The sequence below is a fragment of the Cavia porcellus genome, unplaced genomic scaffold, assembly GCF_034190915.1.
Source record: "Cavia porcellus strain 051 isolate PalLab524CR breed Dunkin Hartley unplaced genomic scaffold, mCavPor4.1 scaffold_10, whole genome shotgun sequence".
In the NCBI taxonomy this organism is placed as follows: domain Eukaryota; kingdom Metazoa; phylum Chordata; class Mammalia; order Rodentia; family Caviidae; genus Cavia; species Cavia porcellus.
Window position 1 is genome coordinate 49,735,769 of NW_026947493.1, and position 14,524 is coordinate 49,750,292.

The 14,524-nt window shown below is 40.8% G+C and overlaps 2 protein-coding genes across 2 annotated transcripts in view; one reads left to right on the plus strand and one right to left on the minus strand.

Moving 5' to 3' along the window:
- The window catches only part of Eloc (elongin C), a 32,313-nt gene extending 30,106 nt beyond the window's left edge, over positions 1–2,207 (minus strand). Inside the window, exon 1 of the mRNA XM_003479921.5 lies at positions 2,022–2,207. The gene's annotated coding sequence lies outside the window, so the exon portion shown is untranslated. The remainder of the gene's footprint in view (positions 1–2,021) is intronic.
- A 2,601-nt stretch (positions 2,208–4,808) lies between these two features.
- Tmem70 (transmembrane protein 70) lies at positions 4,809–14,318 on the plus strand. The gene is made up of 3 exons (XM_003479920.5): positions 4,809–5,139; positions 6,494–6,599; positions 11,962–14,318. Exons 1-3 carry the CDS (start codon positions 4,930–4,932, stop codon positions 12,414–12,416), a joined length of 771 nt encoding a protein of 256 aa, XP_003479968.2. The 5' UTR covers positions 4,809–4,929; the 3' UTR covers positions 12,417–14,318.
- Positions 14,319–14,524: the final 206 nt, after the last annotated feature.

Sequence of the window (14,524 nt, forward strand, 5' to 3'; positions counted from 1 at the left end):
CAGGTAAATTAGTTAGCAAACTCAGTAAGTCCTGTATAGAACTACTGATAGCTCTCTCAGAGATGATGTTCCCTCTCTCATCTTCCCTATTTCAGTGAGTGGCTTTTCTCAAGTTCCAAAAGGTAGACTGAAAAAAGTGCCTGATAGAATAGATGCTTAATAAATATCTCTTGAACGCTATCATTTTCTTCAATCTCTGAAGCTTAAAATTTCAGGTATCATGGGCTGGAGGTGTAGCTCCATACTGGAGTACCTGCCCAGCATGCTCAAGATCTTGGGTTGGTCTTCAGCAAAAACCAAAGACAAGAAAGAAAAGAATTTCAGGCATTGCTTGATTAACTTTGTCTGATCTTACTTAATAATGTAACAATAAAGCGTTTACTGAAAAGCACTAACACATAATTGTATAAATTAAAAAACTTTCCTGATTATTTTTCAACAATAAAAAAAAACGCACCCAAAGAGCATTACAATATTTTAGAAATTAATACACAGGAGTTAACTGTAACTGTTAGGCACATATCATCTAATTATATTACACAATTACTATCTAGTAATAGAACTGGTTCTCTCCATTTGAAATATATGTATTTTTAAAAGATGGTCATTAGATAAATCTCATAATTAGAAAAAGGGGTAGCTAAGTGGTCCAGCACTTGGCCTAATGTGTGGTAAATCCCCAACACAGCAAGAAAAAGAAAAAAAAAAACCCAACAAATTAGAATCCCAAATAATCGCTAGCAACAAACAAATATCCATGCGAGAAGTGACAACAATTGTTTTCTTGTTAAGTGTGAACTGTGATGTCCAACAACATGAACTATAATGTAAATTTGGGGGGGGGGTGGTACCGGGCAGGGATCGAACTCAGAGCCTCGCACTTACCAGGCAGGCGCTTCTGCCGCTGAGCTAAATCCTCTGTTATAATGTAAATAAGATAAGGTATTTATCGTTTTAGGCCACACAACGGAAAAGTGATTACCTATTTGAGGATCAAAAAGTAAATCTGCTATGTTGGTGTGTCTGTAATCCCAACACTCTGGAAGCCTGAGGCAGGACAATAATAAAGGTAAGAGTTCCTGACACAGACAGACGCGGTGGTACATATCTGTAATCTCAGCACTCAGGAGGCTGAGGCAGGATGACTGCTACTAAAGGTCAGCCTGGGCTAAATTGTGAGTTCAAGCCTGCCTGAACTACATAGGGAGTCACTCTCTCTCTCTCACACTCTCTCTCAAAAAAGTTCCTATCCAGCCTGGGGTAAAATGAATTGGAAGCCAGTCTAAAACATAACACACACACACATACACACAGACAAAACAAATTTGGCAGTCTGAAAACGGTATCTCTAGGACTAAAGAGTTCAAGAGTTCAACAGTTTTCTATATGAGAGAAATGTACAGTAGAAATGCTCAGAAGGAACGACACACTTCATAGTTAAATAGATATTGCTAAAAAGACTTTAAAGAGATTTTAGCTCCTTAGGAAAAACTTAGAGGGCACGGTACTTGATAATACATACCGTCTTCTCAGACAAGACTGGGAGACAGATGCACGAAAACCCCAAAGCACCAAGTCAGTGAGATCGCCCAACAAGCTGAGTAAAACAAACTTTTTAAAGGGGTCTCATAGCTGGTATGAATGAGGACACTCTCCTGAGTTTAGGAATCTGCCTCAAGAAAAGAATGAAGCTGAGTGCAGGAGAAAAGTAAAAATGAAAAGCGACAGGGCTGCCATGCTAACTCCACCCTCCCCACGTTCAGCCCAGAAACAGCGTTCTCACCCTCAGCCACCCCTTCTTCCACCGCTTTTCAAGCTCACCGAGGGGCGCCTCTGAAGGTCCCGCCGCCCTCCCCTCCCCCAAACCGGGACCCAAGGAGGCCCGGGAGGTTAAGAGCTTCCGTTCCTTCCCGCCCAGATGGGAAGGTGTGAGAAAAGAGCCTGCAGACTCCTCCAGTCCCGGTCTCTCTCGTCCCCGACGCGAACCCCGACCTCAGTCCCCGCCCCAATCCCAGACTCACTCTTCGGCACCACAGCGACCGCAGCCAAGTCTCTCCCTACCGCCGCAGCCCCTACTCCAGGGCCGCCCCTCTACCCCCAGTTGCCTGTCCCTGTGGGTTCCGGGGCAGTCCAAGGAATTACTTCCGCTAGGTCACAGCAGCTCTCGGCGTCGCGCGGGAGATCAGTACCTGATGAGGCGGGGACCTACGGACGGACGCAGGCGCCCACTTCCGTTTGCAGGAAGTACGTAGCGCCCCCTACCGTGCCTTTTGGGAACACTGCCCCACCTAAGAGATGGCACTGGCAAATTTCAACCAATCAGATTCCAAGTCTTCTGTATTCCCGGCATGCAGCACTGACCGGATCTAATTTCTGCAGAGAGGCTCTCAGGATCCTAAGGAGCCTTGTGTCCTGGGCTTTGTAGTTTTTCTGGCGGCTCCGTTTTGGTGTTTGGCCCCAGACCGCGCTGAGTGCTGGGGCTTGTAGTGCGTGTTAAGATTTTGGTGGTTTTGAAAGTTTTTCCCTGGCTCCTGTTAGAGGGTACGCCTGGAAGTGGGAGACTGCAGTGGAAAGATCGAGACGCGGTAGCGCCATGAAGGTCGGGCGCTTAAGGACGCCGCTTCTGCCCTTTTCTTTGAAAAGTTGCAGCGCGAGTTGACAGTCACCTCAAGGGCTCGCTCAGCTAGCTTCATTTCTTCCTTTCTCGGTAACATTCGATGTTTAACGAAAATTAGACACGTCCCTACTCCCACCCTGAGGGCCATTCCCCGGTCCCAAGAGATTGCCAGGCTTTGCTAAGTAATGAGTTTACAGCAAATCTTGGCGCCTGTACTCAATTGTGAGACCATCTTTCTCATTCAGCGCTCCGGTTGACCCCGCCCGGTTTCCGCACCGCTCTTTACTTTTTGCTTGCTTTTTTGCGGTTATCGGGGACTTTTCCAGGAAGGCTGAAACAGCTAAATTAAGTTTACCTTCTACTGTTTTGGTGGAGTGTGACCTGAAGAGAATGTTAGTATTACAGGCAGCTGAGCTAGTTAGAAATATTATAGGCAGGGGCTGGGGATTTAGCTCAGTGGCATAAGCGCCTGCCTTGCAAGCAGGCAGTCATGAGTTCGATCCCCGGTACCGATAAAAAAGAAAAAGACAAAAAAAAAAAAAAAAAAAAAAAAAACAACCCAAAAATATTATAGGCAGTCAGACAGGGTTAGGCCATCAAGTCGGCACCGAGGACCAGATGTCTATAGTGACCTTGGAGGAGATACACACCTCTTTGCTGTGGGCCATGCAACCGTACCCTTCAATATAATCCTTAGGGATTACGACTGGCTCACCTTGAGAAGCCAGGAGTCACCATCCCAACCCCCTAAAGGAAGCATCACTGATCCAAAAGAATGCTTGCTTGCTAAGTGACTGGATTCCCCATTTCTCCCTGACTTGGTCAATTTTACCTAAACAATTAAACTTATTGGCTGAACATAGCTCTGTCCCACCTCACACACGTCTACCTCGCGAGTTCCCAGTTTTCCCCAACTTTAGACCTGCCTCACCTCGAGATTTTACTCTATAAAAATCCTGAGAAAATTCAAAATCTTTGGCAACCCGCTCAGGATCCCTTCTGTCTCTCAGACGGAAGCTGTCTTTCTCTCAATAAATATATTCTACTCTTAACCTCCATTGTTCCTAAAATTCATTCTTTGATTTTAGAGAACAGGAGCTCATACTGGACATAGGAGGTTGGGAGTTTAATTCCCCTGTATCATTAGGGCTGGGATTGTTGCAGGCTACTCAACCAGACACTGTCGTGTAACAATGTCCAGATAAAGAAAATGTACTTTGTTGACTAGTGATTTTTGCCTGAAATGTTTTTAGTGGATTTAGCAGATTTTAAAAAGTGCTTTTAGAATTACAAGAATGGAACATGCAAAAAAAAAAAAAAATTGCAAAAAAAAAAGAATGGAACATGCTGCCATAGGTCAACTTCGCAGAATTAGTAAAAGTTTTTTTTTTTTTGACTGCTTTGGTAGCTCAAAATAAGTAATTGACAGGGAAATGAGGCATTTGGAGCACAGAAAAGGAACATCTAGACAAATTCCTTAGCTTTGTTTGTTTTTCGTTGTTTTATCATCCAATATTTTTTAATGGTTAATGAACAAATTCCATTTTTCGACCATCCCAGTGCTTGAACACTTATTCATTTTTGTTCAAATCATATTACTTTCTTTTTTTGTGCCGATAGTCTACAGTCATTTCACCAAAGCAAAAAAAAATTTAGGGCCCACAAAATGAAGTCCACAATAGTAAGATTTAGCTGTTGGCCATGGGCCAAACCCAGCTAGGTACATGTGACAGGTTCTCCTGTAACCCTAGCTACCTTTTTTGTTTTGGTTTTTTGGATTCCAGCGATCAAACTGAGGACCTCTCGCTTGCCAGGCTGGTGCTTGTGACACTGAGCTGTATCTCCAGCCCCAATCCTACCTACTCTTAAGACTGAAGCAGCAGGGTTACACATTCTAGGCTAGCGTGGACAACTTAGCAAGACTGTCTCAAAATAAAAATTTTTATATGGTTGGGATGCAGTTTAGTGGGAGAGAACTTGCCTAACCTGTGCGTGGCCCTAGGTTTCATCTCCAGCAAGAGAAGGAGGAGTGGAAAAAAGAATGCTAAATCCTAAGAAAAGGGAGCTGGACACAGGCTGGGGATTTGCGGACTCAAAATAGGGACCGTTGCGGCGGGCTCACAGCACCTCTGCCTGGGAACTCGCGTGGCGGGTAATGTTGCAAGCCGGTAGTAAATTTTGTGCCCGCACAGGCGCCGGCGGTGCGGCCCAGCAAGGTCCCAGGGGGCGGGGCGTGCGCGCCCGGCAGGGTCCTCGGGTCTCCGCGCTGTTGTTCGTCGCCGCCGAGTGCTTCTCCAATTCTGATCCTCAGGATGCTGCTCTCGGCGTTGGGCGGGTCGTGGGCGGCGGGACTGCGGCCTGGCGGGAAGAGGGCGGCCTCGTGGGCGGCCGTCGCGCTCCGAAGTCCCCGGGTGGTTGCCGCGCGGGCAGCCTCCTGCAGCGGGCCGTCGAGGCCGGTGGGCGGCGGGATCGCGGGACCGTGGGGAGCCGCGCGTCTCCTCCTGCGGCCCGGGCGAGCGCAGGTCGGCGGCCCAAGGATTGGACTGGGGCACGGGGAGTGGGTATCGCGCCAGGCCAGGCACCTGTGCGGCGTCTCTGTCCAGCTCTTGGCTGGCCGGAGGGAGGAAGCGCTCCCTGCGGCGGGTTCGCAGAAATAGCAAGCTCTGAGCTCTGTGGGAGAGGCGAACGTGCTTACTTTCGGGGCGCGACCAGGCGCTGGTAGGGCTGATTCCAGGAGATCAGTGGGTTTGTCTGGGTAACTCAGGTTAGCCCTTTTTCTACCCTTGAGCAGAAGCTCAGAAGGGTTAATTTGCAAAGAAATTCGAACCGAAAGGGCCCGGAAAACCTGAGGTTTTGTGTTTTTGTCTGTTTTAAGTGAGTGTTTTTAGGAATTCTTTTGGTCCTCGGTGAGATGTGGACGTTTCGTTTTAATTAAATTGTGTCTTAATTCTATACTATAAAATGTCAGGATCGACAAGCCTAGAAAAATATCTAAAATGGAAACTAAGTTCAACATGAATTAGGCATGCCTTTTAAAATTTGAAGTGTGGGCGTTATGAAATTCATTTTCAATGTTTGAGGAACTCTTCGTGAAATTTGATACAGGATTCATATAATTTCCCTATTAAAAGTGGTATACAAGCTATTTACAAAGCCTTTAGTGAAACACTTGGTTGACTAGTTAAAAGAAAAACCTGGACTATAAATATAATTGAAATTTGCAGTGTTTTACCTAGATTACTATATTAAAATAAAATTTATTTTTTGCAAAGCCAATGAACTTAAGTCGAAGAAGAATGATATCATTAAGAAATTTTTCCGCTAAGCTATTTTTACTTGTTCAGCGTCACACTAAATCTAAAAACTTGAGACGGGATGCAAACCCACCAAGCTCCAACTCAGCACGTTTCTTATTTTTATTACTTATTTAATTTAGAGAGAGATTTTTGCCAGATCGCTAAGTTCCCCAAACTGGACTCAAAACTTTGATCTTTCTCAGCCCCTCATATTTATCATGAATTCAGTACAATGGTTTCTGATGCAACATGGTGCCGACAGAACAATTTCCTATGCAAGGTTTCCACACGCAAATGTGCCTCCTTATTTTGGGGCTGCGTTCTAGGGGTCCAGTTCTGGGCTTCACACACACTAGTTCAGCGCTACCACTAGGCTATTTCCCCTGACCTTTCTACTTAAGATTGAAACTAACTTAACTATTCTGTTAGCCAGTTTGATTTATTTAGTTCTGGAGATTATTTGAAAGAATTCAAGTCACCTTCTCTTTTACTCTTCATTAGATTTTAAAACTAACCTTTAAAAATGTAAAATATTTAAAAATTGCAATTTGCGATGTATTCATTACTTTTGTTTCAATAGATACCTGCTTGCTGGGAAGGATGTGTTCGATGTTCACATACACAACTTGGCAAGTCAGAAGATGGAAGGCTGATTTATACTGGAAATTTGGCCCGTGCAGTATTTGGTGGGTAATCGGCAGAGGGAATTTTTTTTTAATTGTAAAAACTCTGTTAGCATATATTGTCTGTTTAGCATCTCTTCAAGAACAAGACAAAATTAGATCATATTTTTTCTTTAAAAACTTTCACAATTCAAAAAATATAAACTATATTTTTGCTCAGATTATTTTATTTGTTTGTTTGTTTATTTATTTATTTTGGTGAGAGAGTCTCCCTGTGTATTTCCGGCTGGCCTTGAACTCACTATGCAGCCCAGGGAAGCTTCTCACTCCTGGAGGTCCTTCTGCTTCAGCCTCCAGAGAGCTGAGATTGCAGGAATGCCATCACTCCCAGCTTTATTTTTGGTACTGGAAATTGAACTCACAACCTCACACTTGCCAGGCAGGGGCTGTGTCATTGAGCTGTACCCCTGGCCTTACCACACCCAGCTTTTCTGGTCATTTTAGAATTTATTTAGTGGCTTTCTCAGGTGGTAGAGAGTAAGGAGACGAAAAAGGTAGTGTATTGAATGGTGTACAAGTTTGACTTTTCTGAGATCGTAACAGTATTTTTGGGAATGGGGATTTAGCTCAGCGGCGTAAGCACCTGCCTTACAAGCAGGCAGTTGTGAGTTCGATCCCCAGTATCGATAAAAATGAAAAAGACAAAAAAAAAACAAAGCAAAACAGTATTTTGTAGAGAAGTGTAGAATAATGTAGCAAATTTACACGATCTGTTTTAAGTTCCCAGAGATCATATTTCATTCTAATAACTTAAAAGAAATGTAACCAGAGTTTGATTAGGGCTTGCTTTTTCACCAAGGATGGCTATAAGATTTTAGCAACCACACTTATACCTGATCATGATTGTGTAAAATAATTATCTAATATTTACTCTGTAAAGCTATAGAATTAATATATGTTTAAAGCAGAATTTTAGCTATTTATCATCATCCCTGAGTGCAGTTCTGAAGTTAGTATGGCTCTTAATTATCTTTTTGTGTCCTTGTAGATACTTTCATAGGATCCAGGGCCCACCCTAATCCAGCATGATCTCATCTCAGTCTTTAAAATTGCAAAGATCTGAATTTTTGTTATGTAGTTCAGGTTTGCTTTGAGGTCACTGTAACCCAGGTTGACCTCAGACTCGTTGCCATCCTCCTGAACTGCCTCATCTTTGAGTGCTGGGATTATACGTGTGTGCCACCATGCCCGGCATAGCTGATTTTCTTTTTCTTTATTTTTTTTGTTTTTTTTTTGAGACAGGGTCTCTATGTAGTTCCCGCAGGCTTTGCTCACTTTGTAGCCCGGCTGGTCTGAAACTCACAATAATCCTCCTGAGTGCTGGGATTATAGGTGTGAGCCACCACACCCGGCTCCCGATTTTCAAATAAGGTCACATTCTGAACTTTTAGGTGGGTTTGAGTTTTGGAGGACACTACCTAACCCCACTACAATGTGAGGAAGGTAATAGAGATAAAAGGTATCCCAGGAGACTTTTATAGCCCATATGTGTTGATGTCATAGCACCTACCTGTGGGAAGAGGAAGGAAGTATTTTTAAATTATTGATACTAGATAATTAAGTTTTTGGCCAACAGCAGTGTATGATGGCATTGCAGTGTACTTTGTTAGTTTCAGCAATAACGTTATCAAATTTGTTTTTTGCTCATTTGTGGGAAAAGCAGTAGTGTAACTTGTCATAGTTTTAATTGTATGTATCTTAGGAATGAGGTTTAGTGTCCTTTTATTTAGGGCAATGTGCATTTTTGCCCTTTAAGTATTGTTAATGTTCTCATATTGTACAAACTTTTTATATAGGGAATATTAGCTCTTGTGATGTAAGTTGAAAATAGTTTTTTCTGCTTATCTGTCTTTGATTTATGGTGTTTAGGTCTGTACATTTTTTTAATGTAGTCACATTGTCAGTTTTCTCCCTGATTGCTTCTGCATTTTAAGTCATACCTAGAAAAGATTTCCTATTGTATGGAAGTTCACAGATGTATCTTCTTAGACATGAATTTTTTTTTTTTTAAACATTTAAATCTCTGGATTTTTCCTGGTATATGACATGAGAAATGTTGAATTTTGTCTTTTTTTTTGGTATTCAGTTGTCCTAATGTTACTAACTTAAAATGACCACTGTTTGCCCACTGATTTTAGAATGTATCTTAAATTAACATATGCAATTGGGTTTATTAATGGATTTTTCATTTCGTTCCATTGATTTGTCTATTTCTGCATTATCACTATTTTTTAATTTTAAGAAGCAAAACAGAAAAAAGATAGAAATAATACAGAATTTTAAAAAGAAAATACTAGTTAATGTATTGCATATTGTTATTCAGGTTACAAGTTGTTCAGGTTACAAGATCTAGTCAAAAAAAAATGATCAGGGGCTGGGGATTTAGCTCAGCGGCATAAGCGCCTGCCTTACAAGCAGGCAGTCGTGAGTTCGATCCCTGGTACCGATAAAAATGAAAAAGACCAAAAAAAAAAAAAAAAAAAAAAAAAAATGATCAGTCAAGCAATGACCACACAAACTGTTCTTTTTGATGAACAGAGATTAGTAGTACAATTATCTATCTTGCTCACATATACATATAGTTGTATGTGTATATCTCCATCCATATAATCTTTTCTTCCATTTCTCCTAACACTATTTTTATAAATTCCAATTCTCTTAACACTAATTTTTATAAACTTTTTGGTACTGGGAATTGAACTCATGACCTTGTGCTTGCCAGGCAGGTGATTGTGCCACTGAGCTATGCCCATGGCTGTGTTTTTTTTTTCCCTTCTGGTACTGGGGTTTGAACTCAAGACTTCATGCTTGCCAGGCAGCCGCTTATGCCATTGAGTTAAATCCCCAGCTGGAGGCTGTGGTTTAATATTTGAGAGGAATCATTTCCTTTCTTTTTTTTATTTTTCCAGATGAACTTTATAATCAACTTGTTTAGGTCTCAACTTTTCTATATGCCAAATAGATGATATTTTAAGAATCCTGTTAAAATTAAACTAAAACTAAGAAACTATGTTTTAAGTCATTTAAAATATAAATAAAATATATATCTAATTTAAAATTTGGCAATTTAACTATCTTAGAAATTATTTTTCATCTCTCTAATGTCATAAATAAACCTAGTATCTCACTGGTCTAATTAGAATGTTTTCTTTGCTAAAGAAGTTGACAGCCTTCCTGTCTTAGTTATTTCCCTCCTTGCTGGTGCAAAAATATCCAAACCCCACAACTGAACGAAGAGGTTTATTTTGGCTCACAGTTTGTGGGAATGTCAGCCCATGGTTGGCTGGCTTCAAGCAGTACAGCATGGCAGAGGAAAAAGTGGCTGTGGATGGCAGTAGAGAAACAAGAAAGAAATCAAGGAGGAGCCGGGACGGGAAATAGGCTTCCGGGCTACATCCACGTGACCCATCTCTTCTGACCAGATCCCACCTAACGGCAACCATCTAGAATAAGCCACTCACCTTCAAAAGCCCTATCTATGAGCGTGTGAGGTTTTGCGGGAACATGTACATATAAACCATAACACTGGCTGGGTGTGGTGGTATACTCCTGTAATCCCAGGACTGGGATAGGCTGAGGCAAAAGGATCACTGTGAATTTGAGGCCCATCCAGGATAATATGCAAGTTCAAGGCTATCTCTACTACTTAGGGAGACCTTGTCTCCAAACCAAACAAATGAATAAACCATCACATGTTGTGTTTGTTAACCATGAATGCTAGTTTGTGGTGATTTATGGTTGTTTCATTGTTGTTACTTGTTCAATTTTTTTGTTTGTACCTATGGTATGGGGGATTGTACCCAAGCCTTAGCTCTGAATTGTATAAATCTTCAGCCCTTTTTATTTTCTATTTTGAGACAGGGTTTCATTAAGTTGTTACGCTGCCCAGACTAGTCTTAAACTTGCAGTCATGCCTCTGCCTCCTGAGTAGCTGGGATCATTGCTGTGCTCCCTGCCTGGCTGATCTACTATTTTAATTTTAAGCACCACTTAGCCTGGTAGAATTTTCCATGTTAAATCTTTTATGTTAGATATATAGAAATATTTGTTAATCGAGCCTTTTGTTTGTTTGGTAATCTGTCAGAATCAGTTTTTAGAGTATAATAACGTTTTTTAAGTAATATTAAATCTTTTATTGATGGAAGCCATTTATCCTTTTGTGTATGTGTATATATGTGTGTGTGTGACAGGGTCTCAGTGCTGTTGAGCCCAAACAGTGGCCTTGAGCACACTTGTAGCCCAAATTGGTTTTGAATTTGCTACGTTCCTCCTTCTCAGCCTCCTGAGTGCTGGGATTATAGGTGTGCCACCACTGCATTCAATGAAAGCCATTTATCCTTAACAGATTTCCTGGCTGGTGAGGCAGGGCTACCTGTCACCAGTGGCATGAACTATAGAATCAAATTCCCTGGGTTTGAATTGCATCATAGCTACTTGATGGCTCTGTGACATTATTCATTTTTGTTTCTTCCTTTTATTTCTGTATTTAAGACAGTGTCTTACTGTGTAGTTCAAACTAGCCTTGACCTCACTCTCCAGCAAAAGTTGACCTCAAATTTGTGGTGATGCTCCTGCCTCAGTCTCCTGAGTGCTGGGATTATAGTTGTGTACCACCACACCTAGCTTATTTTTCTATTTTAGTTAGTTAATTACCTAAGAATTTGTGAAACTGGGGATTAATCTGTAGCAGCAATGGTGAACTTTTTGGAACTTTCAGTGATCCTAATAGCCTGCTATGGCACACATGCCATAGGTTGGGCACTACTGATGTATCAAGCATGATAGGCAAATACTTAGCCATTAAGATATACCCCCTGCCCCAGTCTTTCTCTTTTTCTCTTTTTTGAGACAGAGTCTCTCCTGTCTAACTCAGACTGGTCTTGAACTCAAGATCCTCCTGCCTTAGCCTCCTGAGTGCTGGGATTACAGGCATGCACTAGCACACCAAATTACTTCTTTTCTAATTTTTAAAATTATATGATATAATAGTTCCAGTTTTTTTTTTTTTTTTTTTTTTTTTGAGGCAAGGTCATGCTGTTTAGTTCAGGGTGGTTTTGAACTCACTAGGTAGCCCAGGCTGACCTTGAGCTTGTAGCTATCCTGCCTCAGCCTCCCAAGTTCTAAGATTACAGGTATGTGCCACTGTGCCAGCATACACATCTTTTCCTGAGGATTTTCGATAGATTTCATGAATAAAATACGTGATGTACTTAGGACAGAGTCTGATGTGTAATAAATACTATACTTATGTTTTGATTTTGTTGGTGTTTTGATGATATAGGAGTAGAAAAGTAGAATTAATGAGATACATTGATTCTTTTATAAAATTTAATTATTAATTTTCTTCAATTTTTTTCCCACTTAGGTGTGAAATGTTTCTCTTATTCTACAAGTTTGATCAGCCTTACATTTCTACCATACCTCTTTTCACAAAGCAATATATTTGGAAATCTGTCTTTGCAAGTCCTATTTTATGGTGTTATAGGAAGCTTTACGGTGATCACCCCGGCACTGCTTCATTTTCTTACAAAAGGCTATGTCATTCGGTTGTACCACGAGCCCACAACGGACACTTACAAAGCCATTACTTACAGTGTAGTGCTTTCAGAAACAAGCACAGTGTTTCACCAGAATGACGTGAAGATTCCAGACAGCACACATGTGTTTACCACATTTTATGCTAAAACAAAATCACTGTTAGTTAATCCAATGCTCTTTCCAAACCCTGAAGACTATAACCATCTAATGGGTTATGACAAACCATTTACTTTTGATGTAGAAGAAGACAGTGAAAAGAAGCAGCTTGAGGCTGAGAAATGAGCCTGTTGTTTGTATATTTGTGCTTAAATGTAATTTATGTTACCAGGTATAAAATTGCCTTTACTTTTGTATTGTCATTGTTAAAAATAATTTGAAATTATCAGAGCTTCTATTAATTTTCAGAGAATGATCCTTTATAATAGAGTAGCTATGTTTGAAAAATAAAAAATAGTCTCATATTTGTTTTAGAAAGTGAATATATACACACATGTTGTTATATGCCTATATGGTGTAAATGTGGTTTCTCCTAAACTGAGGATCAAATGTCAGAAGCAAACAGGAGTGTTGTGTTTTTCTCTGCATTTGGATATTTCTAAGTGTATGAATATTTTTTTGCCACATAAAAACATTTTGAAAGAGTCATTGTTGTCTGTAGTAAGAATGTCTATGTATAGTTTGTGATCTGCTATAAGAGAAAAGAGGAAGGGACGAGAATACACTCTTCCAGGTCACACTCCAGCATTTGTGAGGCTGAGGCAGGAGGACTGTTGTGAGTTTGAGGTCAGCCTGGGCTGCAAAGTGAGTTCAAGGCTAGCCTGAACTGCATAGCAAGACCCTGTCTAAAAAAGACCAAAAAAAAAGCATCCTGATGGGAGGAAAGATACTGACTCCTCACTGCAAAGGTGTTTATTTATACCTTTGAGTGACTTAGTGTTACATTACATCCTCTTGTCCTAGCAACCCACTGTTCAGATCTTCCTAGGGCTAGGTGTTCTGTGGGCTGAAGCAGCTGCTTCAGGTGGCTGCCCCAGGAGTTCTTTGTTCTTGAAATTGTCATGTTCCAGCCTTGCACATACGGTCAATTTCCAGCTTCAATGGCTCCCAACAACTCAATAACTAATTTTGAGTACATCTCTTTAAAAAAACCCTTTATTGAAGTTAAGTATATAATTTACACAAATGTTTAATCTTCAAGAAACATTCACAAAATGCAAAACCATGAAACAAGTCATCGGATACTGCTGCTCTTCAAAACATAGATGATAAGGTCAACTGCAAGGAACAGAAAGTGATGTCACACTTTTGCAAGGAATATGTAACTCCTTAAATGTCATATCCAAGTGATCATTTTTTTTCACCTATGAAAAAGTTTTTATTAGTTTGTATAAATCAGAAGAGTAGGAGGAAAAAAGCACTAAATGGCAAAGGAGACTTGAAGGACATGGCTTGGAATTAGACCACAGGAGGGATCAGCAATTATTTCTACGAAGCATCATCAAAATAAGTCAGCAGAAACTACTTAGACCACAAGGAGAATAAAATGCATGTCCCTGCTTCATGATACCATGCCACCCTCATCTCAGTGTTCCCTCAAAAAACTGAAGGAAATGTGTCTCAGATTGTTTAGGGAAAGTGGTGGTGAGTCTATTATTTGATTCTCAAAAGGGCTATGATTGGTAATTGATATGTCTACTTGAGTGGATCTGGGTGTGTCTTGGATGATTTAAGTGTATGTCACAAACTGAACATGGAAGATCCACCTTCAGTGTGGGTGGCACCAACCAATAGGCTGTACGTTGGATGAAATACAAAGTAAAAGAAGGAGGTCTTCCCTTTTGTTACTTTGGAGGATTTCCAGTCTTCATTGCCTTTGGATGTTGGGCTCCGTTCTTTCAGGGTACGGTTTTTCAACACAAACACTGACTTTCCAATACAAACCTGCCCTGGACTCTGCAGTGAGCTCCAAGCCTTACATCCTCTGGGATTCTCCAGCTCTCCAGCAGGTAGTCATTTTGCATTCTTCCACCACTGATTTCGCTACAGCCATTGTAAGCCTTCCTTGTAAATATTTGATATAATCATATATATATATATATATAAATCTTTTCCACTAGTGAACCTAGCTGATATGAGAGTGTATACATCTATGCTATATCATAATAAATGCAATCACAACAAAAATACATCATTGCAGTCCTTTTCCTTAATATAAATTTCATTGTACTCAAAGGCCTCACTTTTTGTAGGTAAAAATAACAAAATACCTGTTGTTATGAGTGATGCATTAGCTTGTTTTTATTAAGATTGTATTCAGGGGGCTGGGGATTTAGCTCAGCGGCATAAGTGCCTGCCTTGCAAGCAGGCAGTTGTGAGTTCGATCCCTGGTA

Coding starts and splice junctions, on each gene's coding strand:
- Tmem70 (XM_003479920.5), top strand. CDS start 4,930: ATGCTGCTCTCGGCGTTGGGCGGGTCGTGGGCGGCGGGACTGCGGCCT. Junction 5,140..6,493: donor TGCGGCCCGGGCGAGCGCAG/GTCGGCGGCCCA, acceptor TTGTTTCAATAG/ATACCTGCTTGCTGGGAAGG. Junction 6,600..11,961: donor TTTGGCCCGTGCAGTATTTG/GTGGGTAATCGG, acceptor TTTCCCACTTAG/GTGTGAAATGTTTCTCTTAT.